This window comes from Falco naumanni, chromosome 2 (assembly GCF_017639655.2).
Source record: "Falco naumanni isolate bFalNau1 chromosome 2, bFalNau1.pat, whole genome shotgun sequence".
Classification (NCBI taxonomy): domain Eukaryota; kingdom Metazoa; phylum Chordata; class Aves; order Falconiformes; family Falconidae; genus Falco; species Falco naumanni.
In genome coordinates, this window is record NC_054055.1 from 34,625,580 (window position 1) to 34,653,267 (window position 27,688).

General features: G+C 36.7%; 1 protein-coding gene across 6 annotated transcripts in view; it reads right to left on the reverse strand.

Annotated features, from left to right (window-relative positions):
- Positions 1–27,688, reverse strand: part of AKAP11 (A-kinase anchoring protein 11) — a 45,321-nt gene that overhangs the window by 5,450 nt on the left and 12,183 nt on the right. For 2 of the 6 annotated variants that reach the window (XM_040583970.1, XM_040583971.1), the window contains exons 3-12: positions 25,549–25,665; positions 21,814–21,861; positions 21,048–21,182; positions 19,935–20,199; positions 14,807–19,469; positions 12,777–12,881; positions 12,260–12,415; positions 6,968–7,051; positions 6,157–6,203; positions 3,571–3,731 (exon numbers count right to left, since the gene is read on the reverse strand). In XM_040583970.1, the coding sequence (XP_040439904.1) occupies positions 3,571–3,731; positions 6,157–6,203; positions 6,968–7,051; positions 12,260–12,415; positions 12,777–12,881; positions 14,807–19,469; positions 19,935–20,199; positions 21,048–21,182; positions 21,814–21,861; positions 25,549–25,665 (5,781 nt within the window). The remainder of the gene's footprint in view (positions 1–3,570; positions 3,732–6,156; positions 6,204–6,967; positions 7,052–12,259; positions 12,416–12,776; positions 12,882–14,806; positions 19,470–19,934; positions 20,200–21,047; positions 21,183–21,813; positions 21,862–25,548; positions 25,666–27,688) is intronic. The other 4 variants (XM_040583976.1, XM_040583973.1, XM_040583972.1 and 1 more) reach the window with 4 other exon arrangements.

Here is a 27,688-nt window from a genome sequence, read left to right on the forward strand (position 1 = left end):
AAAGTATGTGGGCACAAAAACATATAAAACAACTTCTTGAGCAAACAATTAACTTGAATGAACAAAAAAGATTCTGTCTAATTTTGAGTACAATATATCCTGAACACCGAAACTTTTCTCAGTGAAAAAAAGGTCTTGTCTACTTAAAGAGAGACTGAAATCTGTAGTTATTTCTATGAATTTTAAAACAGAGCACAGAAAGTAAGAGTTTTATAGTCCACAACAGGCAATTTTGTAAATGGTGTTTGGTGGTTTATGAAAGAATAGACATTTTTCATATGCCAGAGGAAAGTCTGGCTAAGCTAATGTCCAAAGACCTACTTCAGCAAATACAGTATTAAACTCCTGTCCAAAAAGGAAGATACCACCATGGTAAGATGACAGAGTTGGCACCTTGCTTCACTGATCTTTCTATTTTAATTTAGAGTTCAAAGTTCAATCCCACTATTTCTTTAGCTGACTGTTCTGTTTCTTACTGTCAGACAATTGAAATACTGGAATTTACTCAAAACAGACACCAGGAATCCTAACACAGCTAGATAAAGTCTGATTAAAAATTGAACATGTGTTTTTTTAATCCAGGCACTTGTATATCCATGCTGTCAGGCTTCCCAAAGATGCCAAGAACTATCTATCCTAAGTTACCGGGTTTTTGTTCTAGCAACTGTTTGGTTTCATACATAGGCATTTAACATCTTTCTGCCTTGCTAAGCGTAACATCTATCCTTAAGTAAGAGTTCATACCCAGCTGCAGCATAATACCTTGCCTGGTACCCACACTAGGAGTATTTTTATCTTTTTACAGTCACATCGCATCAATGGCTCATTACCCTGCTGTGATCACTTAACACAAGCCGTTCCTCCCTTCCAGAACCCACCAACTGTTTACAGTGAAAATTACTGTTTTCAATGTGATCTGAAGTCCAGGCTCAGCCCCCATGTAACGGAGGTAACTTACCGAAGTACCTATGAGATGATCAAAACCCCACAGCTGGCGAGAGATCAGCATGCAGAGGTCAGTTTAATTTTCTCCTGGGCTGCAATGCCCTCTGGAGGTGCTTGTCTGGCTTTACAAGTGACAGAACAGTGACTTGTTTCTAATTTAAGTTTGGGTCAGAGATCATTCCAACGGGTAAATGGCATGGAATAAAAAGGAGGTAATCCTTTCCTGCCCTCTGGGGGGTAAACAGGATTTCAATTCATTTTAACATAACTGCATCTGGAGAACTAAAAATTAATTTATAAAACTAAGTGAATCAATTAACTGTTGTAACATTTTCAGGACTGCATGAGTACTGCCTGCCTGAAGGTCTTATGTTTCATCTTTAGGTGTCAACTCAGTACTAACTTATGACTGAAGTGTCAAGTAGAAAAATATTGTAATTTTTTAGGAGTGCATACATAATAGACACTGCTATTTTCCAGAGTGCTCTTCTCAGTATATTCTCTTATTAAGGTAGCTACAGTGGTGTTCAGACACACAGCCAGCTAGTAACATCTTTCCTGTGTGTCTTCAGCCATTGGCTCAAACAGTAGCATCAAAACTTTGCAATCTACTAAGTCAGAGCTTGCAGGAGAATGAGAGACTTGAGGGCAGAAAAAGAAGCACCTGCCAACTGTTTTTTGTCTTCTGTGTTATGCTGCAGTGTAAGACACAGGTCTCTCTCTCATATAGACACACAAAGGAGACTGCTATTAACACCTGTGGGTCCTATTACCATTCTGCACAAGTATCTGCAACACGGCACTTCACATACGACAATCATGAAATAGATGGATAGATCTTCAAAAAATGGCAAAAACTCACAAGGTCAGAATGATTGTAGTCACTAAACCCAACTAATCCAAATCAAAACAACTTCAGAGAATGCTGGGCCAGGCACGTGTGAACAGAAAAAGTGAAGTATTTTCTTCTTCATGTTAAGACACGTATAAACCGTAACAGGGAAGGAACATATAAATACAAGGATTAAACTCAACACTTTCAAAAAAAAAAAAAAAAAAACCAGGAAGGGAGAAAAGTATTCTCAAACTACCTTCTAGTTTATGTAAGCATGAACTCACTCTAAGTGTCCGAACTAACATACAGCAAAGCATATTTCTGAAACAATTCTAAATGAAACATACCAAGCTCCAGAAAAGGAGCACAGGGGCTGTATTTCAACTTGCAAAAAAAACCACTTCCCAATTTTCTGGTTTATTTTAAATAAGAATGCAAGACCTCCTACTCTTGAGATCAAATACATACACCACACAATTACATAGACAAACGGAAAAGAGAACTAGCATTCCTCTTTGGCACTAGAAAGGGAGAAGCCACTCTTAGGAGAACTCAGCCCAGGTACAACCTGAACTGACCTCTAGGCACCTTTCATGCTCTTAATTCAAGTCTACAGTAACTAAGCACCATAGGTGTGTACATTTGTCTAAGTTTGGGAGTTTATTTTGTCATGCTGGCCTCTGCTTAGCAGCCACTCTCCTTTTCTCCCAAAATGATGATTTGAGCTTTGGAAAGCACCAAATTGAAGATTCATTGCTAAATTTCGAAACACAAAGCAAGCTTCTCTTTCCTTAATGTACTGATATGCACATTAAGTAGTTTTTATCAAGATCTTAATTATTAAAAACATACTAATGGCAACACATTAACACTTTTTCATGTTACAAAATAAAAATTTTGGTAATCCATCATTCCTATTGACCTCATCATTAGAGACAATGCCTATAAAACTGTTAAGTTAGCCTTTCAGTAGCCAGGTAATGTTAAAATAATCCCTTGGTAGAAGATTAAAAAAAGAAGGTCAAATGTAATAAATGCCACATTATCACGTGCAGTTTTGTGTGTAGCCACAAAAGAATAATTTTAGTGATTTTATAGGAATAAGAAGTTTCTCTGTTTGTGATGGAAATACTCAGGCCAGTACACAAACCAAACTTTTGACCCTTTCCTAAGAAACACAAATCGCTAAAGCCTCATTCTTTAAACGTCCGCCTTCCATTTGTTCATATATTAAATCTGATCTATAAAACCACAATAAAGGCACCTAAAAATGAAACAATCTTAATGACCCTTCTTCCTTTGATTGCAGTTGCTTACAGAATAAAAGTATACTTAATATTAATTAGAATCTAAGCTTCCTTCTGATAAGAAAATGAGCATTTGCTAGCAAAGAAACCTGAGGCAGAACACATTAAGTTAGAAATTAATTTGCATGACCAAGTTCTCAGATTCAATTTAAAGACAATCAAATACTAAGAAAAAATGCTTGAAAAAACAAAACTTCACTAAACGAAAATGCTGTAATTGTATCCTCTTTAGAGAAAAACAAGGAAAACAACTTGTGAAACAAGTTAACTCAGCTTTGATTAATACCGGTTTATGTAAGATATAAGCACACGCTGAACAGGCTGTTTCACTTTGACCTCTCAGGATTTAAATAATTATTTTCAACAGCGAATACACATTACTGCTGAGTGGCAAATAAAACAGTAGCAGCTGCTGTATCATGGCAAATGGAAATCAAGCAAATCCTTCCCCTTCCCCCCAACCCATCAAACCCAAATACTTACAAAGACAAAGTCCCTTGTAACGCTGTCATGAAAGTAAAGTTCAGACACCTCTGTTTCAGAAGCCGCCAGCCACTGAAGAGTTGCTCTGAGCTGGGGGTCCACTAGATTTGGTTCCAGATCAATGTTCACTATTGCTAAAGTCTTTCGTATTTGCTCCAAACCTAGTATTACAAAAAATAAATAATCAAATCTATAGCTTCAAATTATTTCAAAAAAATCTCTGTAGTTCACTGTTGAGACTATGTTGTCTTAATAACCTCAGTTTAGTACACACAGATAATATGAAAGGAAAAAATCATGCTGGTCTGAAGTGTTTCTGTACTTTCACACAAGGAAGTACTGTTTACCCCATTTACAATTATATACAAACACAGCTGAGTATTAAGACACCTAAACTTTAATGTATATTCCAAACTACCAGGAATTTAACACAGCCTTTCATAAATTGAACAGCAATGGCTCTCACGTTGTCCATCAGTCGTTTCTGCTTCCAACTGCTATTTTTTGGTATACTTCATGTACTAAATTTTTAAAAAAGTCTGTATTTCAGAATTCTTTCCTGTAAAGGCAGACTGATCAGACTGCCTCTGAGTTTTTTTTCAAAACAGTGCTGTTTTTACTAGTCCTACCCAATTTTTCAACACTTCCTTTACAGCATGATTTCAAAAAATTAACACATTCTTAAAAAAGCAATTGCATTAGTAACACAGAGAAAATACAGTATTGTCATCTTCTATTCCCACACTGAATTTCTGTATCCAGCTATCACAGTAATCCTTTTTCACACTCTCAGAACCAACTAAGCATATGTGTAGTACTCTCCAAGTTCTTCTTGAAGTCTCTACTTCCGGGCTACCAGAGTTGACTCTCTAGAAACAAGGAATATATTTGCAGTAAAAACATATGTTCATGTGCAATTTACCTCAATCTCACTACTCCTTCAATCAAGCTTATGAAAATTGAGGTACATAAGGTATTCATTCCCAATTGGCAAAACTAAGCAAGGTGAAATTGATTCTCCCAGAAGGTGAAAGAGAGAGAAAAATTAATTAGCGGAACTGTCAACGTAAATGTGCTTTTGGTAGATAACAGAGTATTTGTCTAAGAGTCCCAAAATCTAGGATCTTTATAGGAGAAAGTACTAATCATAAAAAAAATTATGACACTTAGTGGATGGAAAGCATTGTGGTAATGTATCGCTGGGAAGTTTTGACCTATTTTTTAGTTCTACAAACAAGATGTATGTTTGGTAATAACAAGGCTTTGTTTCAAATTCTTTGGTGAATAAGGTGCAGTCAGCTTAGAAAAAGCCACACATTTCTAGGTATGACATAACAAAACTTCCAGATGTTCAAGAACAGATACGAAGGTTTTCTGTCTGGAATACTATTTAAATGGTCCTACAATGAAAGCAACAGAAAGAGTCTTTTCAGAACAATAGTGAAATGGTAAAGAAATTAAACTGGGAAAACGTCACTAGAAAATCCTTAATACAGCATAAAGCAGTCTGTTGCTCTCCAGTTGACACCTAAATTGTGTAAAGAAATAAAATCAAGCACTATTTTAATCAAGCCATTTGAATATTTGAGATGCTGGAAAGAAAGCAATGGTACATTGATAACCTAGATGAAACCTATACACAGCAGAAAATATTATAATTATTCTGAGGAAAAAAACCTCAATAATTTAGTTCAGTTTTATTGACTGATAATCTTTCAGTCAGATCTGATTTAAAAAAAAAAAAAAAGAGATGTGATTCATGTCTATATATTTTTCCAGGAACTTAAGTGATTGCCTTAAGCTAAACACACCTCTTTCTGCTTACATCAAGACTATTTGAAGATGTGCAACATGGCTGAATATCTTACATAAGCAGGTAGCAGGAATTTCCTGAAATGCTTACTTCATCCTCAGAATGTACCCAACATAAAGACAAGCTCTGTTACAACCTTCTGTAACATCAGCTCATCTTTAAATAAGCCTCATACGCTGTATAGTCAGGCTGTTCTCATTTGAGCTAACAACCTTTGGCACTTCAGTCAGACTGGAACCAGTGCAAAGATCATCTACGAACCAGAGAGCGGAAACATAAGTCTGGATAGACCCTATTTCATATTTCACTAAGAAGAGAGAGTTTATAGCAAATGCATTGAATCCAAGTTTTTTCATTATGTCTCATGACTCCCCTTCCCAAGGTTAATATGGTCAGTTTGAATAAATTCTTCAATATCTGAACCATTGCCATGCAGATGGCTCCTTATCAAATATTTTACAAAGAAGTTATTCTATGCATATAAATTTACGCATTCAACAAGCTGATCAAAGTTCACTACCATACATTATTAAGTACATGCATAAGCATCAGACTACCATTTCCCAAAGGCTGTAAACTTCAGAGCATTAAGAGGTGTATGTAGGGTAATAATCTAAGAATATATTCTGACCCTTGACCCACATGCATTATGATGAACAGGGATAACTGGGTCGTCACCTTGTTTTGCAGACTACAGAAGCAAAGAATTAACAAAGTAATTAATATAGAGTGCACAGGTCAAGAACAGCAATATATACTGGATATGACATTACCTTCTACAGCATCCTTGGAGTCTTCATCTTTATCTTCTGTTCCATCACTGAATTTTAAAAACAAAATAAAAATATTAATACAATCCAATATATGCACAATAAACGTAGTCAATCCTAAGACTGTAATGAAGGTTAAAGGACAGGAAGACCATAAAAGAATTCAGATGTGATCATGGAAAGAAGCTTTGCTTCTCACACCATTTCATGTTGGAAATATTTATCATCAACTTCACAAGATTTGCTCTTAGGGAAAGAAGGGAGAAGACAAAAACAAAAGAAGGCTGTTAAAAAGGACTGAAATATGAAGATTTTTTAAACTAAGAAGAAAACTTTTATTTTAATTGAGGTCAGTTTAGTTTTGCTTCACACGGGAAAAGGTTGAGTCATCTTATGTCACTGGTATTAACAGCTACAGGTTATTCAAAGCTGTAGGTCATAAATGTTCTATAAAAGTCAACTACCAAGCAATTTTGAAAGTTTCCACAAGCTAAAGGAAATAACAGAAATCCTGTAGGAAGCAAGCTCTAGTTTGCATGAAAAAGTAAATCTAAAGACTCGTAGAACTGCAAGCAAGAACATGCACAAAAGGGACCTTTCATTTTGCAAGCAGAACACATTCATCAGTTCAGCACAGCACAGCAAAATTTAACCATTCAGTATGGATTAATTAATGAAAAAATCATATTGTGATTAAGTGAGAATAGTGTGAATAATGTATCAGCATAAAAAATGCACCATATTTTCCAAAATGATGATTTCATGCATTAATTATGAGGAACCCATCTGGTTTATATGTCTCAACTGAACCAACCTGTCTGATGTTGGAAAGGATAAATTCTCCTCATACATATCCCCTTCTAAACCAAGACTGCTCCAGCTACTGCTGTTACCATTACTGCCAGAAGAAGAAGAGAACACAGCTGAACTAGAAAAGAACAATAGCTCAAACTAGAACCTTCATTTTCCTTAGAGCTGTTTTGTCAAGACATTTAATACAAGAGCACTGAAACTTCCTAGACAGGTTTGCTGGAACAGAGTACAAACATGATTGTCAGTGCTATTCAGAGCAGCAATGTCCACAATAATGCAAACTGCTAAGTGTCAGCACCCAGGTGGAAGTATAACTTGTACTCATTAATTTTCTAGATCAGTGCTAGCCGTAGGTCTGTCCTCAGGTCTAAGCACATTGCTCACTATTTATACAAGCTCAACAATTTCAATATGATTACTAAGAGCAATATGGATTACAACTCTAGTATTTACTTAAGGACTAGCTAAGAGTTCATAAAATTACACATTGTGAAGACAACTGCGTAAAATCCCTCCAATTCATTCTAAAAATCCAGTAATGATCTCCATCAGCCTCATGAGAACGAATCCTTAGAGCAAATACAAAATATTGTTTTTATAAAGTAATTCTGAATACTGTCCTACAAGCTGATCTTTTAAAAACAGGGGGGTTTATAGATCAGTGAAAAAAATACTAAAAAGATTGATTACTTCCCTCACAGTTCATAAACACACTGCGTTTATTCCATGACCACATTCAAGTCAAAGTGAAGAACTGAAAAAATGGAGCACATCCTTACGCTAGTACCTTTTAGGCATTATAATTAGCAGAGTTTGTTAAACCCAAGCTTATGTACAACATTGAGCTATTCGTATGACTAAATCTCTGTTCCCCAACTTCATACCTCCCCCAGAGCACGTCTGGAAGCCTTCCAAGTACAGTATTTCAAGAAAACCAGCATTCTTTGAGAAAGCTAAATTGTCTACTATAGATGGTGTAACAATCCATGAAATAACTCCAGAGAACAACTGCTGCAAGAAGATGCTTTCTTCACCTAAGTTGTGCGAACTGTTAACGCTCTTCTTTTCCACTTATTCCACTCAAGGCAAACAGTAAAATTTAAAACCACAAATGGTGGAAGCATTTCAAGAGACAGACACTGATCTGTTTCAAGAGTCTGCCAGTAACAGTATCACCTATCAGTGTCCTTTGCTTTCCAATACACCTGCTTGGATCCCAAGTTTAAAACAGTAACAGTAGGTTAGCAAGCCTGCAATATGAACACAGGCTAACAGGAAGAAAAAAATAAAAAGTTGCAGGTCCTTCATTCACCACACTGTTGCTTATTTAGACTACATATGCAAAGAACAGTCACTTTCCTAATTATGCTAAAAAGACAAAAGAAAATTAAACGAGGAGAACCTTTCAAAGAAACCAACTTGATTTCACAGAGAATGCAAACATAGTCTTAGGAACATTTCTCAAGTTACTGTGTGAGACTATCACAGTATGTATGAAGCATTAAATTTGCTTTGAATTACACATATAGAAAAGATTTAATATAGCCTATTGATACTAATACTTTGCACTTAAACAGCCTCTTTCACTTAAAGTTATAGATGGATAACATAAGTGGAAGTAAAAGCTGCCCCAGTTCTTGGACTAAAGGAAACAGTATTTGCAATTTAACAGAATGGCCTCATGCATACTACTATTCTGATTTGGTAAGAAATTAATATATTTTACAGATGTCAAACGTGGTCTGAAATAATCATATATATATTGAACCATATGATTACAATGCATAACAATGTATGAAACACTTTTCATAATGTGACTTTTGTTTTAAGATGCCAAATTAACGGTCTTGAAAATAAAGTTCTGCAACCACAGAACAAAAAATGAAAAAAGGCATTATAATGCTTCTATAATGCTTCATGCAGCTGCTCCACATGAACCAGCAGAAGAATTACAAGAAAAGCTTTCAGCTTTTAAGTATACACTGTACATATGGGAACTATAACTCAGATCATCTGCTCTGAGATTCTGCATTATGTACATAAAGTCAAAGGCAAGAAGCTTCTGCTCTGAATAATAAACTAACCTGGATACTCTGATTTATCCCCTGGAAAAGCCTATGTCCATGCTTATACCTATATATTAACTATAGAGAAAGCTTAAGATTATTTCATTTCTAAATTTAAATTGTTAACATTAGGCACACAAGGCAGAAGATACAAGCATTCACCTGCATAACTCTGCAAAGTCCACTAAAAAAACTTCCATCCCTTTTTCCATTCAAATGGAACGAAAGACCACACTTTGATAATTCTTTCCAAGTTGTCTTGCTCCCTTGTTTACACATAGTTTAATCCTTTGAGAAGTAATGAAGTACTATTTTCATACTGATCTGAGATGCAGAGGGCACGTACCATTTCAACAGAGCTACTACAAAAAAAAAGTCTTTTTTTTTTTTTCTTTTCCTGAAGTGAAGCAAAGCAAGGTACATTGAACTGGATCGCTGTAGCTTCTATTGTTGTTTTCTGGTGACTGTGATCCTGCATTCCAAAACAATTTTAACTACCATTAATAGAATCTCTAGGTTTAGTCTTACGAAAACAATTTCCAAAATGTCAGCTGAAGGAGTCTCAAGTACCACTATCCACTGAATACTGCAGACAGCCTGGAAAATACTGGGGAAAGGGAGAGGTCCTCCCTCACCAAGTGAAACTCGCTTTACACTCACTGTGCCACTTAATTATATCGTACTAGCACTACAAACAAATTGGTCTGATGATATCTAGTACCTCAAAGATGGTACAAGCAAGACTGCTGACAGACGCTTAAGACACAAGAAAGCCACTTACATTAAGAAATAGCTGCCAGGGGAGCATGCTACCTGATAGTGCACTTAAATGCTTCTGACGGACATGGTTTACATATAACCAGCATGGTGTTTTTTTAAACAGATGGCCCTAACTATAAGAAGGAAAAAAAACCCCAAAAACACCAAAACCCAACAAATCCAAAAAACAACAAAACCCAAAACTTTCAACTGTTGCACCTGTATAAAAGAATGTTGCTCTATGACCGAATGGCATTTTCCTATTTAACAGAACAGTTTCTGTTAAAAAAAGGAAATAAAAGCAATAAATCATCATCATTGTCATGCAGGTTTTTATTTCCTTAGAAGATGCTAGCACTGTTCCACACATGGTTGTGCTGGTTTCGTTGGGATAGAGTTAATTTTCTTCAGAGCAGCTACTATAAGGCTAAGTTTTGGATATAAGGCTAGAAACTGTTGATAATACAGAGATGTTTTTGTTATTGCTGAGCAGTTCTTACACACAGTCGAGGCCTTTTCTGCTTCTCACACCACACCACCAGCGAGTAGGCTGGGGGAGGACAGAACTTTGGGAGAAGACACAGCCAGGACAGCTCATCCTAGCTGACCCAAGGGATACACCATACCATATGATGTCATGCTCAGCAAATAAGCTGGAGGAAGAAGGAGGTTGGGGGGGATGTTTGGAGTTTTGGCATTTTGTCTTCCCAAGTAACCATCACACATGATGGCGCCCTGCTTTCCTGGAGATGGCTGAATACCTGTCTGCTGATGGGAAGTGGTGAATGAATTCCTTATTTTGCTTTGCTTGTGTGCACAGCTTTTGCTTTACCTAACTGTCTTTATCTCAAACCACAAGCTTTCTCACTTTTCTGATTCTCTCCCCCATCTTGCCATGGGGGGAGTGAGTGAACTGAATCTTTTTTGTTACAGAGGGTTCCCCTCCCCCCCAATCTTTTTACTCAGAGCAATAAGCTCAGATCCTGTCACTTCCACCTGCTAAACCACAGAAACACAAACACATCTGCTGTTACTAATCCACATACAGTTTTGTAAAAGTAGCTGATTAATTTGCGCATGCCAGTTTCTTCTGCCAACACCTTGCTATTCCAATTATGCTTCCCCTTCTTTGAGTAAAATGCTGATTTACGTCATTCATCCTCTAATGAGCCACAAATTCTCTTGCAAGTTATAAAAATTACCTTTTTTCACTTAAATCTACTGGGGATGGCAAACAAACAACAAAATACAATATGCAAACTACAGGTCCTGCAATTTTTTTATACTTTTCTTATCCCAGCACCAACTAACCTATAATTTATTCGCTATTTGTAACTGTCAATATGCTGAATATTCTTCCTTATACTGTAAATTTCATCATGTAAATCTAACTCACTTTCACTCATTCAACAGATCATGTTTTATTAAAACAGCTTTAAGACAATGTATTCTCTTACAAAATTATTCAGTTGTATAAGTGATAAATTATAGTAGTAGTTTGATTAAAGCATTTATTGAAGCAAAACATGAACAATAGTCTAGACATTTAAGAGAGCACTTTGGTACCAAATAACTTATTTGTACATCACATAATGAAGCAAATCTCCCATATTTTCTTTAATCTCAGGGATGGTGGAAGTGCTAACTAAAAAGAAAAAACCTCTCCCCCATTTCTGCTGTTCTTCAACAGAAATGCTGCAGTAGCATATGTGGTGTATCAATCATAAAAAAAATACGTTTACTCATTCCTCATATAGTCCTTATATAGAAGCTCGGGCCACAATTCTCAATATAATTTTCCCTGGCAACAGGCAGAGATGTTGTAGATTTTTAAAATCCCCATTCTAATCTTTGTTAGTTATCAGTCAGCCATGGGAAGTGTAGTGGGAAGCTCTGTGAAAAAAATTACTACTCTAAACAGGTAAGTTCCAAAATCACATACCTTTAAGCTTGTGGTTAGTAGTACACAAATACTCCATCACTATCAGTTAGAACAGCTTACAAATTCAAGTCACAAAAAAAAAGACAAATAGAGCTGTTAAAGCTCCTTCTGCAAATTAAGCTCTTATTACTTCTTTTCAAGAATAGATGAATTTACATAAAATACATTCTCAGTGATTAAGTTTTAATATTTCAGAGCAGAACATATAAACAGTACTTTCAAGTTGTATTTTACACATGGTGGTTGTTTTTAACACACCTGGATCTTTTGTTAATACTTATATATGTACAGTTTCACTTGATGTGACTCCCTGACATCGATGCCAATTCATACTCCCTATTTTACAGTGTACAATATGAACATTTGTGGGCAACAACATTTTGTAAGAAAACAAACAGAGCCATTTTTAATGAAAAAGTCATTGTGTGTTGAGAACAAGATAATCTCTTCTCCCCAGCCCCCAGGAGAAAACCACTTGATGACAAGTTAATTGATCTCATAACTATCCCAACATGTTTATAGTTACCTGTCACTGAGGTGAAGAAAACTGCTGCTCTCATCAGGATGTTCATCTTCAAAACTTAGATTGGACCAACTCCCAGTGCTATCATCACCAATACTAAGACTCATTTGCTGGCTAACAATAGATTCAACAGAGTGAAATCCTTCTCTTCCAACAGAGCTAAACAAAAATTTAAGACAAAAACATCACTGCATTTCACGCTGATCTGTGTTAGTTCATTTACAGCAATTTAACCATTTCAAAGATACAAAATTCCAGGGGAAAAGGAAGAGGGGCGGGGCAGGGGGGGATCCATTCATTTGTACCCTGTTCCCAACACAAGAAATGGAGCAACCAAATTAATCTGAAATTTCAACAGGTTTAGGTCAGGGATTCCTATTTGGACTTCTTTTACTAGAAGACAAAGGGAACGGCATGAATAATTCCCTCATTTGGAAGATTATTTGCTATAAAGCATAGAAGGCATTGCAGCTTCACAGACTGTATATCAAAGGTACACTTTTTGAAGCAGAAAACTTACCATTTCTGAACTTGTTCCCCATAGGACAGTTTGGCTATTTTCCCCTGACTGCTTTCAGTACAATCAGCTAGGTGGTCTGCTATCGTAGGCATGCTTAAATACACGCTGGTGTTAAAAACATTAGGATTCAAATTTTTAAAAAGGTCTTTGTGTACACAAAAGATTTCTCTTCCTGCTTCAAGAAAGTGTAGCAACACATGACTTGTACAGAATTTTTCCCTCAGGAAACAAATTTAGATTTTTTTTTATCCAACAAACAAACAAGCAACAATCAAGCAATGATGCTCAGTAGAAGGCACTCTTTAGAAGACATTTCGAAAGATCCAGTTTGGTAACTTTAAAGAAGTATGAACTCCTTATAAAAAAAGTTACAATGTCAGAACATGCAGTTATGAAGTAACCATCAGGGGCAAACTCTCATTACCTACATAAAGGTGAAGTGGTAGAAAGTTCAAGAAAAATGGTCATCCTACTACCAGCACGGAAAGCAGCCACTGTAACATTCACTATTTCCAAAGCCAACCGTAACCCACATTCCTGCTAACACTTTGCTCCAGTGAGCAAGGGTCTGTGCAAATATGTAGTTTGAATTGGAGCCCCTCTGGGCAATACAAAGGTGATTTTTTCCTCATTTTTATTTACAGTTATACCAGCACTAGCAGCAGTTCTATTCACCATACAAGGCAGATTCTCAAGAAACATGTGCGTTATATACCATACATTAGATGACAATGTTAAAAACATTTATAAATTCTGTCATAGTAAAACCATAATATTGCTTCCTTATCACAGATATAATAAACATTATCTCTTTGAACCCTGCATTTTATTGCTGTCATATTCTAATTAGAATTTTTAAATAATATCTAAGTGATTTAAAGTGTCATCTTTGATACTGTAGGTATAGAAAAACAACATCACATTATTTTTTTTGTCACACAGTGAGTAATGGCTTAATCCTGTCGTGCAGAGAGCCACAATATACATCTCATGAACACTTTTATGCTACTAGTATGTATGTATTTCATATCAAACCTTGAAAAACTTAGTTCGGTCCTACTGTGGCCTTTAGCCGCTGAATATATAAAAATCAGGTTTATTATTCATCATGATGTCTCTCTAGAAACCAGGAAAAGAAACCTGTAGATAGTGTGAGGAATACCCACACAAAAAAAGCAGGAAAATAAATATTACCATAAACTGGAAAAAAACCAACAAAACGTGGTAAAGATTGCTCTCAGACCTGAAGAGAAAATTTCAGTCCACTCTAATCACTACACAGTCTGTTTTAGGAAACAGTTGCTGCTTGCTGCCAAGTTACTGTGGCATGTATTTCCTATTTATAGGCCTATTAAAGTAAACAGTATAATTAGCCTTTGTTAAATACTCAAGAATTCGAAAGTCAGTTTCTTGCCTATTGTATTACTATTTCATAAACTAAACTGCGTTATAGGAAGTTGTTTTTTTCTTAAAGGGTTGTGGGGGTTTTATTTCCAGTAATAAGGACACTATCACAACACAGCCATAACCAAACCCCTCATATTATAATGCAATGGCTAGTCTGGCCAGTACCAGATGTTGGTCCTACTGACAACAGCAAAAATAAATTCTATTTTTCAGCAAAGAACAGGAAATACTAGCAGGCTACAAACCTGAATTCTGTCATGGCTCACAAATCAACAAAACCCGTAAGTTCTACTATACTCTACTGTAGGTAAAAATAACAGTATTTCAAGTTGAAATAATAAGTTCTACTTATCAGCCACCTACTGGAACATATATGCGTGCTGATATACATAGAAACCTTGGTTTCAAGCTCCCACAGGTGGAAAAAAGTAATTTTTTTTCTAGTTCTGAATCATTTAAATATCACCAGAAAAATCAAAAGAAAGCATGCACAATATAAAGTGTGTATTTCTAAAATTTAAAAAAAAATAATAAATTAAAAATTCCTTATGAGAACATATTTGTATTAAAAATCCTTCCTTTTCAGGTACAGAACGCAACAAGTAAGAGAAAATTAGTATTACCTTACGTTAACAGTCTGACCAATATTAGTCATAGCTGATGTCATTATTTCAGTTGTAAGGCTTTCAGCAAAACTGACTCCATCTTGTCCAATACCACTGTCAGCCGTCAGACTTGTGTAACTCAGCTCTCCTTCTGCCTTCTCTATGGCCGCAGTAGCCCCCTTGTCAGAAAGCACTGTCTTCTGTTCTACATCAACATGAATTTTAGGAATATCAAGCTGAAACACTCTTGATTTTTGACAGGCACCACCCAATCCAGAATGAAGAAAATGCCTCACTGGGATGGAGGATTCATGCGCAGGTAGATGATGAGATGTACTTTCTGTACAGTACCGATGTTCCTTCATACTGCAGCATCTACAGACAGTTCCAGAAAAAGGAGACAGTTTCTCAGTATATGAGAGCTTATCCCCATTTTTTCTGTTTTCAGCCACATGGAGAACAGCCGACCCTAAACTCATTTCTAGAGTATCATCTGCTACTTTCCTAGCATACTGTTCTATAGCTTGAATTATGCCTTCACTGTAGCCATTGTCATTTAAACTGCCTGTACTATGATACAGTTTATGATCTGGGGAGAAAGGAAGAGATGTCCTAGAAATTCTTGTTTTAATGAGATCCCCTGTGACTTCATCAAATTCAGTCTTTTTATATAGACAGGAATCTGTTAGAGACTTTGGCAAACATGCTCCCGACATTTTCAACTTCTTCCTGACATCACAAGTGATACTGCGAGCAAGGGATTCTGAAAAATGTAACAACTCTGTACATTCTGTTCTCTGTGTGCTGTTACTCCTTCCGTACGTTTGGTCTTCACAGCAACGAACGCTGCTTTTCATTTGCTGTACTGCATCTTTATTCATTGCTTTGATCAGCTCCAGCTTCCCATTCACCTGTGCATTTTGCCCAGGAAATGCCTTTCTGTTGTATCTCAGTTTGTTTTTTCTAGCAGCTTGCTGTAAGCCTGATTTGATAGACCTGTAAACAAGTCTGCTAGCATACTGATCCATTAACAGTTCAGCATTACCACCTTCTCTTTTCAAAACTCGAATAATATGATCTGCATATTCATCAGTCACACTTTCACAGCTTGGGTATTTGGAAGTCAAACCAGTCATGCCCGAATCCTGCGGTAAAGGAAGTGCAGATGAATCTCTCTCCCCCAGCCACTGCTCTCGCACTGGACCACATCGGTCTTTTGAACGATAATCTTTATCACCTTTTCTCACATAAAGGCAATCCACCTGACAGTTAACCCTCTTCAATCTCAACAGTTTACAATGCCTTGATTTCACTATTTTCTTGGCCTCACTGATGACTTTTCCTGCCATATCACCTGCATAATTCCATAAAGAATTGCACGTCTGTTCTGGGACATTTGTAAGCGCAGTATATCCGCATCTTTTGTTTTGCATACCTAACCGAACCTGTCTACATGCTTCTCTTTCATTTGTTTTACCATCTAAATGGGAAGCAGCCATTTCAGTCGCTACTGAAATTATATGGCTAGCTAAGCAATCTGCATACTGATTTGTTTTTTCTGAATGCTCCTCTTTCTCAACGGCCATTTCAGAATGATCTTCATCTTCACTACTCTCCACTTCTTCAGAAAGTGACCGCATGAGTTTCAGCATAAATTCCTCATTTTCCAAAGAGTCATGTTCAGTTTCAGACAATTCAGTAACAGATGGATTGTACGGTGTAGAAGGTGGTGTCGCAGGTGCAAATTCCTTTGCTAGTTCTCCCTTGAGTTTCTTAGATAGTTTTCTTAGGTTTCTTTCAGAACTACCTTGACATGGTACTAAAGGGGTTGGGGGGGGTGTATCAGGCATTACACAGGTATTTCCATCTTGGAGACTTGATTTATCTTCCATCTGCAAAGCATCTTCACTGCCAAACATCACTGAAGAAAAGCTATTTGCACGCAGAAAACAATCAGCCTGCCTGTAAGCCAAAGGTCCTGGTGATGGTTTGTGAGTATCGTGTTTTTTAGAGGGCCTGTTTAAGCACGTTACTGAGCAGCTTCCTGTGTCAGTGAAGTCCTCTAGAAAGTGCCTAGCAAAAGTCACAGCGGAACAAGGTGGTGGCGATTTTGAAGAAAACCTGTGTCCTTTTTGATCCTGCCAACAATCTTTAGATTCTGAAAAACACTGAACAGAATGAGTTGGAGTAAGAAGAAATTTACATGGATTATTCAAAGGCATCTGTTGTTGTTCTGCAATTATAGAAACATTACTTTGTTTCTCAGCCTCTTGCTTCTTTATCACACATTGTTCTTTTCTACCGATACCTGTGTAAGTCTGTGAGCTCACATTACATGCTAAATTCTCACTAGTGCTGCACAACACAGTTTTACTTTCATCCACAGACTGTTTTATGACATACTTTGCCAAGTGATCTGCAAACATATTCTTGGGGAAATCTTCACCAATACATTGCACATAAGGTTTTTTATCTATTATTTTTCTCGTTAAAAAATCTGTATACTCTTCTACTGCTTTTGTTACCCTAGATGAGGTTATGGCTTCGTAAGCTTCATTTACTATCATATCTACCATAGTTCCAGAGAAAGTATTAATGCCTTTTGACCCACTTGTTAATTCTGAATTATTGTTCATTCCAGATCTGTTATTTGGACGTTTTGTATCATTTTGGTTATGTAAGCGTGATGGAGTACTTTCGGTGCTTTGACTGTGATCTGAAGTTAGGTATATATTTCTGAAAGAAGTGACTTCCTCCTCTCTCTTTCTGCTTGTGGAAAGTGGATGAGTGGGGTCTTTGTACACTTTCATATTGTCATCAGAATTCAGAGCAGTGGATATTTTTGCTTTATGAGCAACAGAGGAAACCTGAGGTTGACAAAGAGCTCTTCCAGCTAAGGGCACAGGTATTGAACTTACAACACCAGAGGTGCAAAATAGAGCTTGCTGTACTGTATATTCCTTCTCAGAATCTTGGATTGGCTTCAGTGTTGCCCTATCATTAAGATTAGGAAAAACTGTGGAAGTCCGTGTTGACTCCAACATACTTTCTGCGCTCACATATTTAATGTTGTCCATGGAAACACTAATGGCTGCTTGTGTTGTGAAGGTCACATCAACCTGAGACAGTTCAATAAAAGCCTCCTGAATGACGGATTCAGACAAATCTCTGGCATAGGATCTTACCACTTTGTCTTCGTAATCAAATGATGAAGGCTGTGCAGCTGTAGGTGTCGATGGATATGAAAACTGGCATACTTCCATGATTCCTTCAAACACAAGCTCTTCAGCAAGGTCTGCTGCAAACCGTGCAACAGTGTTGGTAAATATTTGTTTCTTTACATGCCGCAGTTCTTTCAAAGCACCAGTTATAGCTTCGCTCACCAAAAAGCTTGCTATCCCATTAATGGCACGCTCCTTCAGGGAGATTGCTCTACGTCTTCCAATCTCATAAAAAGCCATCTGAAAGACCGAAGAAGTCAACCTAGCAGCCAAATGGCAAAGTGCATTGGTGCATGAAGAAACTCCTTTTTGCAGGTCTTTAAATGCACTGCCAAAACTTTTTTCAACTAATTCAGTTGCAAATTTTTGAATGCTGTCTCTAATCATCAATGACTTATGTTTAGATTTTGCTTGTTTATCTGGCTCCTTACTAGTTTTCATCTTGAGATCTCCAGCTTGACCTTTTTTCTCTTTCAAAGCAATCCCTTTGTGTTTTGAATCATTTTCTGCACATACTTGTTCTGATGAGGACTTGGAATGAAAAACAGAACCTAGTATTTCAAATGAAACACTATCAGCATATGCTGAATAACTGTTATAAACTGCATCATGGTGATTTTGACCCGTCCCATCTCCACCAAGGTTAATTCGACATAAACATTCAGAAGAACCACAGCTCCCTAGTGGACTGAAAGCTGATGATCTAATAGGGCTGAACAAGCCTCCATTCTCTTCCCCTGGTGTTTTAACTGGGCGAGGGGAATCCGGGACATCAAAGACGCTGCTATATGGTGATTCTGGTTTAAGAGGGGTTGGTTTCTTTACATTGGCTGGGAGAGTGGGACGATCAAACTTGAATTTCTGAGGATTCATTGTAATGCTTGCAGAAGATAATTGTTCATGGCCAGTCCTCCTTTTCTGGGAGGGATTCCCTAGGATGGGATCCCTAATAACTTTACAAGAGTTTTCCAAGGCTTGTTCCAGCTCATCAAACTGATCAAAACTATCAAAAAATTCACTTACTTCTGAGTCTGAATCCTCTATACCATCTTTCACTACTGGAATTTTTGGCAGCTGAAGTTTTGCCTTTAAGCTTTTTTGATAGCCTTCTTCATCTAAGAAGATTATGGGGCTTGGGCTGGAGCAATCTGACTCAGAGGATTCAGCTGGAGAGGAAGAAAACAACGTTTTACACAAAAAATTAACACCTTGATCACAAGGATTATATGGCTTATAGAAACTCCTTTGTATCCAAGGATCAGAAATTGAAGTTGTAACTGAATTTTTTACTGACGACAGTTCCTTAAGTCCCAAAATATCAATCAAAGTAGAAGATCTGGTAGATGACTTTCGATGTGCAGAACCCACAAGGAACTGTGAGTCAACAGCTTCTAAATATTGAGAAGGGATGGTCTGCGAAGCAGTATCTCGATGGTTTCGAGAAGTAAAGCTGGATGTACCTGAAAAGAAATAAAAAAAGGAAAAAAAAAAAATAAAAAAAGATTGCTTCCAAACCAAGACTTTCCACATAACTACATAAAACAGGACGGATTTTGACGGCAACAGCTGGGCTTGTTATTGTTGCAAAATGCTAGCTGATCTTTCATGATTAAAGCATCTTTCATTTTTTACAAATCCTATTATACTAATCTAATCACTGACAAATTCACATATTTTTTAGCACATGAAGTAGAATAAGACTCTATTTGATCTGCATCTGACACTGTGATTAGAATCTTTGGTTTAGATAAACTGTTGTGAAAAGAACAACAAAAAACTTAAATTTTCAATTGCATAATACCCCTTTACAAACCATGACTAACGTAAAAAAACTACTGCTTATTTACATTTACTTTCTCCTAAGATTCTGACAGCCTAAATTTCAAATAACAATTTCTACAAGTCAACAGCATGCAAGAACTTACCAGCACTTTGTATCTTTGAAGGCTCATCTTCATCTAAGTGTTCAAAAGCAGTGACAAAATCATCCTCAATTGAAGAAACTGACTGATTAGTGTCATCATCTTCTCCATGGGATGCCTCTGTTTGATGTTTTTGCAATGAGTTTACTTCCACTACATATCTTACGCCTGTGGTATACTTGCTCAGCAAGGTAAATATATAATCAACTTTGATCCTTGGGAATGAAGGAGACAGTCTCATCACACAAAACACTTCAGGAAGCTGATTCTTGAAAAAGAGAGCAACAAGAAAACAAACATAACAATCTTAGAATTATTTCAACTGTCAGGAATGGCAAGAGATTCCTTCAATGCATTTTTATGAACAGTAAACAATTTACAAGTATTTTAAAGACAAGAAAATGCACATTAAAAATCTGTAAAGGAAGACAGTATTTCAAAGCATGTTTATGCTGAACAGTACCTCAGTTTATATGATATTTGTTTCTTCAATGTATTTTTTACCTTATATGCAACATAACTACATTTAACATGTATGATTAGTCGATATGGCTTTAAGAAGTTTGCTTTAACAACATTTGTAATTTGAACTAATAAAATTAACACAATAATAATGGAAATACTAGTAAAATAAAAATAATGGCACTTATACAATTAACATAATTTATAACTGTAAATAATTTTTAGTAAGAAAAGAGCCCACTGAGTTTCATGAACACCTGACATTCTCTTAATTTTTGGCACCTCTGTTCCAGGACGAAAAGTCCGCTGAGGGTGAAAACTGTATCTGAGCAGATAGGTAACTTGACACGTTTCATCTTCTTCCCAAATTGGCAGTGAAAGGGACTAAAGCCTAGCAGAAGCATTGGATCAGCACTATAATTAAATATCTGTTAAATATTTTCTGTTAATAACACAGCACTTGAAAACACCAAGTTTGAGATTTTTCTAACATTCATTTTAAAGAAACCACAGAAACATAACGACATTAATACTACTGTGGTTAAGATGGCTCAAAAACAAAAGCAAGGCAAGTTGTGATGTGACTACACTCTTTATGAGGCCAAATATAAAGCTTCTGTAATTAAGACATACAAGAAGACACAAAATTTTTACCTGATGTTTCATGACATAAGGTTTTGCCAAGGTTTTCTTTAAATCTTTTAGAAATATAACCTCGTTTTCTTTCAGTTTGCACAACTGGAATGATTTCAGAACATCTGGAAGCTCTACAGAAACAGCTGCCAACTCCTGATTTAAAAATACAAACATATTGAGAGTACAATGTGAAATAAATAACACGTAAATGATAATGGTTTTGATCTCATATCCCCCATAAAGAGTAACAGCTGCTTATTTTGGTAAAGTTTTTCTCTTCTCCCCTATTTCCTGACCCATCCCCCACTTATTTGTTTGAACTGTGGTGTAAAGCTCATGTAAACAAGCTTTAATTCAGTCCACACTCATCCCCAGCTCACTCTTCTACCAAAAGAAATTCCACTGTTTCTCATGGGACAGAAAAGCCTTGAAAGTCACATAGGAGAATCTTGTAAGCACTGAAAAGCAGCTGCACATCCTATAAGGTATGAAACTATAAAGAGGACACTGAACTCTGCTAATAATGGTTCTCAGTGGATCTCTACATGCTCTTAGTGTGCTTTACTGGAATGGTGTTTTAGTCCCCTATTACAAAAAAAAGGACAAGGCACTTCTTTAACCATGATCTTAGATAACTTGTACATTTACCTACTATAAAAAAGGCCTATATATTTCATCTCTCAAACACCAAAATTCATCCATCTAAAAACCTAGGTACTACTAAGATGACATCACCAGTGCTGAAGAACATTATTTTCCAATATAGGTAAGATATATACTGTACCTGCAAATGAGCAGTACCCATCTCTTCAGCAAAACCTATAAATGTAATCTGTAAAATAAATACATGAACATACTGAAATACAGAAATAACTTTTTTGTTTTCCACAGATATTTAAGAGTTGAAATTCAGCAGGATTTACCATAAAACTTCATTCTACTGCCATGAAAACCGTATCTTAGGGTAGCATAGCTTGCTCAAACAGTAGCACAAAGTCTTAGGCATAAGAATAATAACGCTACACTGTTTGATTCGTGAAAGGTCAGATCAGACTGAAGAGCATATACAACATTTAAAACCCACTACACAAAAGCAGCCTATTGGCTGGTATACACCGAGCAACACAAACAAGCCTCATTACATCTGTTAAAATAAACATGATTTTGCAAAGATCAGTGCTCATCTGTCCTTGCTTCAGGCTGGACACATATAAATCAGTTCCAGTCTGAAATCTGTCCATGCTAACAAACTGTGATACATTTGGATATACTGAAGAAAGCATAATGCTAACACATTATACAATTTACCATGTAAATTGATTAGCCTAAGGCCAAAACACAACAGATTACTTAGCCACATGTTTGCATGCAATATCCAAGTAGACAAATCGCTGAAGTAAAAGAATTAAAACCTCCATTCAACCTCAAAAAAAAAAAAAAAAAAAAGTCTTAACAGGCTCAGGAACCTGGAATATGTCAGAAATGTCAGCTTTACCTCAGGTTTTTGTGTTTGTGGACCGGGAGGTATTTTATCCCATATTGTCCCTCTCTTCTGTCTGCAGGTACCTTGTATTGTTCAACATGAACAGACCAAAGTGAGACAGTCACTACTCAAACTTTGTTTCAAATGTCGGATTGCCTCAGTCCTCATTTCCTATCTCCCTGATGACAAATCAATCAGGTATCTGCATGCTCCAAAAAAATCCCAAGGCATTTCTTTTCAAAGCAAAGTTGTAAGAAAATAAATTTTGCTCCCATTTTGTAGATATGGAATAAAGCACAAAGATTAAACACTTCCACTGATGCTTGGACTCAAGTCTGATATGGCTTGGATTCAATTATTTCAGAGTGATATGCAATAGACTGAATTTTATAGAATAGACTTGAATTGAATAGACTCAAACCACAGCTCATATGAAATTTCTAGCAGCTACACCCTGTTACTCTAAGGTAGCTGGTTGGTTCTCAAGTTTAGAAACAGCAAAGAATATAACTATGTTTATAATCATTTATTATTAACTGATTCACCTACTTGCTTGGGCATATATAGAATCTCTGAAAGGGACAGAGCTAGAAAAAGAAATGGCTGAAGAACAATTCTGTTTTGAACTGTATTTGAGTTCTGAATGTCTTATTTCAATGTGTGACCCAAAAAATTCCAAGTTTTCTTTTAAACTGAAACCATACTGAAGTATGAAAAATTCTGACTTTTTTATTTCAGGGGGTCTTACGCTGGGAAGCTATGCACCCCCAGAAAAGATCTTGCTTACATCCACTTACCCTTAGTTCAGTTATGACATCGTAAGTGAAACAATGCTTCGCAGTAGCATTCCAAGTAGCTCCAGACAAATTACAGGTCTCCAGCACTGTATTCACGGTGTTAACTATGAAATGATCCTGTTTGAGCAACATACCCCTCAATTCTTACATCTTTTCTTCAACTCCTAAATCTCTCATCTGCGCATCTGCAAGACACCTTTCAACTACTACATCTTTTTATCTGTACAGTACCCACAATATGAACTGAATTCCTCCACAGAAAAGGCAAAATAGCAAACAATTTAAAGGACTTGGAAAAAACTAGTTCTCTGAAGAACATTATGGAGGCTTTAGGGTTTGTTGTTCTTGGGGCTTTTTTGATAGCTTGCTTTTTTTTTATTTTTTATTTTTTGTATGGGTGTTTCCTCTTTTGTCTTCCTACATGCCCTTTCCTTTTCTTCAATATAATGATTCCAACCCTTTCCTTCTCCCATGGGACAACTTGTGCAAGGTAGGGCAGTACGCAGGAGTCAAAGCTTCACACAAATGAAAGCCAACCAGTCCATATGTACACTGATGGGCCACCAGATTGCTGTCAAAGAGAACACACCACTGCAGAGTCTGCATATTTTTGCCTCAATGACAACACTAATTTGGATTTCTTTACTGTGCCTGAACTCCAGTTTTCACAGAAGGATAATCACCTTTTAATACCTCAAACATATCTGAAGTTAGTACACCAGTTCAAAAGTTGTTGGGGAGTTGGCTAGGGTGATAGAAGGCCAACAGTCGGTAATACAACTCTTTTCTTTAAACTAAAAATAGTGCATGAGGCACTGTATTTGAAGGTTATCATAACCCATAATCCCAGAGAAAATGAAATAAAATGATACAGGAAAACCTAAATTCTGGGTTTTACAAGTCTAATTATCTTTGCAGTCCCAATAATACTCTTTTAACGTTACTCTGCAGGTGTCATTCCCTGTATTCCCTAAGAAAAAAATACCTGTTCTGTTGCAGGATATCGACCCTCATATTTCAACCACAGGGCTCTTAATTGCTTGCGCTAATAAGGTAACTAAATATAGTCAGCTATCTTTCTCCATAGGGACCATCGTTACAGGCATATAAAACATGCTGGCAGCTATTTGTTAGGTTTGCTACAAGATAAAAAAAAAAGCCTGGGGGTGGGCAACATTTGAGGGGTTTTGTAGATTCTAGAGCACAGCCTGTCTGAACAGGCACAGACAAGGTTTTACCTCCTCCTCCACCATTTAGGTCTTCTTCCTTACCTCTGCTCTGTCACAGCTCTTCATCTTTAACAAATTCAGCTTCCTGCCTGCTCCCTAAAGGTTTCATACAGCCGCAACCTCACTGTGCAGCAAGTCCCAAACCCCCTGGTGTTACCCATGCAATCCTAACCCATCTCTGCTGGTCACACAACCTGCCTCTCCCCTTCCTCCTTATCCAATTGTCAGTCTTCCTTAACCACTTCCTAAGTCTTTTTAGCTTTATTTCTCCCTATTTCAGTTCCTCCACCTGGCGAGTTCAAGTCATCCTGTCCTTCTCTAAGCTCCTTGTCAGGCCTGTCAACTACTACTTAGTAGTCTTCCAAGACACTTGATAAGCGATATATGGTACACATTGCTTCTTACTTTTTTCTTTTCCCTTTGGAGAAGCTGCTGTCTTCTAACTCAAACTGCTCTAGTCATTTGCCCACACAGCTTGAGATTTATCTAGACAGTCCTGCATTCTGCCCAGATCTACTTCTCTCCACACCCTGTCCAGCTATTGGCCCATCTGTATTAATGTAAAAGAAGTCTAGATCTGTGATGTTGAGGCTTGAGCTTTTAGTGCTGAGCACAGGACAAACCAAGAGCAATCAGTTTAAATTTATCCTCAGACCTGGATCAAAATGTTCTGCTACTTTGTTAGGATACTGTCTCCACACCCTCAACCACAGGAGTGCTCACAAATGCAGAAAACTCAGTTACACAGTTTTTACTAAATCATCTATCTACACATTTTGGTTTTTTAGTTTCATAAATTCTACAAATCAGAGAAATGTCATCTTGAAATGTCACAGCTCTTTTCAAGTCTACAGTGACTGAATTCAAGAATGACAACAGCGGGCAGAGATTTTACAGCCAGTAGCAGCACTATTCACATTTAATATCATGCAACGTCCCATACTGCTTCAAGCTAAATGGTTTTATATCATAACCACAAAATATATATAAATGGTCAAGTCATGCCACACCTCAATAAAATTATCTTGTTCTTCCTGACTTAGACACTCCTCTGATGATACACTGCATAACTCTTTTCTGCTGTGTAGCAGTGACTTCATAGAGTGCAGTACACCTTCACCAAAACTCTGAAAAACAATGAAAAAAATATAAGAAAAAAATGCATTTTCAGTTTTGGATACAGGGTCTATTCATCTATCCCCTGCCCCCCATCGGTTTCCCTACTCTAAGTACCATGTTTGAATTTTAAATTTACTTCAGGACATGAAAGTGAAACAGCTAAGTTGTTTTCTTCAAGCAATACTTTTGTTCCAAATGAAGTGGACCATTCTGTATTAAAAAAAAGGTGAGAACATGCTGACTTGGAAAAAAGAAACAGATGAATCCAAGAAGAAATCCAAGCCCTATCTATTCCTTGCATCAAAGCCCGTATATGGAACTTCTTCATCAGCTTGTCCTTAAAAAGGATGAAAAACAAATTTAGCCAAGAAAAGTAATGGAGGTGGTTTCAAAAGTCAGAGGGGAAGAAAACAAACAAAAACCAAACCAAAGAAAATCTACACACAGTCTCCTTTCCCATTCCTTGAAGGATATGAAACAACTGTAACTTAATTCCATGTAAATACTTCTTGCAACAATTCTTATATTTACACTTATGGTGACATGCAAGTACCCACACATGACTATAAAAGGTTTAAGAATCTAAGACTTTCTCCTAGTGTAACAAAGTGCAGCAGAACAGAAGAATTATCATCACTAGTATCTGAAGGCAAATAAAACATGACAACAGAACAACAAATCCTGTTTCATTCAGCCTGTAAAAACGACAACATCCCCTCACTTGTTTTAGGAAGTTAGCAACTTTTTCACTTTAAAATTGTCAACTCAGCTAGCAAGTGGTAGCGTTAAGAAGAAAAGTAAGATCATGATGTGGTTACAAAATGTTAATCTAGTTATTTATCTCTATATGAGTGCCCTGTTAAAAACAAAGTGAGAAATCAGTGTGTCCAACTTATGACAAGTTATTTCAAATTTGCATAGCTTCTTAAACAACAGCAGAAGTACTAGGTAGCCAAATCTAGTCACATAATGTTTTGCATTTCTGATACTCCCACAGCAAAAACTTTTTTTTTTTTTTTAATTTATGGTAAAAAGTGATCTTACATATTACAGTTAAACCTCGAAAAAGATCTGTTTTTTCCCTGTAGAAAAAAAGGTATCAAGTACTACTACATGGGAAGCCAAATTATTATATCATGTCCAGTGTCACCATGTTTGCACTCATGCTGATAAAAAATTAGGAAAGCATTTCTAGAATGAATAGACAAAAGCAAAATAGAAACTTCACTTCAGAATCCTTCAAACTACCATAACATATTTCAGATTGTTAGCAAACAAGGCTCAGACTACCACCCTGACAACCAAGGCCAAGTGACGCTGAAGCAGTCGAACCAGTCATTTTTATAGAAAATAATAGCTGACCTATTTTAAAATGTGTTTTAGGCAGTAACAGGGTCATTTGAAATAAATTGATAAAACGTTCATTTATTTTCCACTTTCATCTACTCCTTTGTCTCTATGTTAAGATGCAATCTACCTCCACACCTTAGTAACACATCTTTGTACTTTCCAAAGTATGCTCACAGTGTCTTTCTCTTTGATTCTCTGGATCTTCCAAATTTACAGGTGGCTGCAATACAAATATTGCTCAAAGACTCTTCCCCAGTAACTGCTCCATTCATCTCATACAGAAGTCATTTGTGAAGTCAAGCAAGCATGTTGAAATGTCTCATTTTCAGCTTCTACAATAATTTAATCAGTCACAGCACTCAAAATAATAATTAAAAAAAAAAAAGCCATAGAACACAACCTGCTAATTTTCTGCAGACCAACAGCGATCCAGTTCGAGAAGGGCTCATCATTATTCTCTAGTGGTTAAGTTTTCAAAGGCTACAAACTATTATATATACCATTTTTATAAGCAAGTACTTCCCCCTCAGTTTAACATCCTGAAAGGCAGGATGAATAACTAGAACAGAAGTATGGTATTAGGAAGTACTGAAGTGAAGGAAAATTCAAGACTTTGGAGAACCAAGTTGAAATGGGAAAAGAAGAATGATGCAGCGATCAGAAAAATCTCCCCTAGGTCTG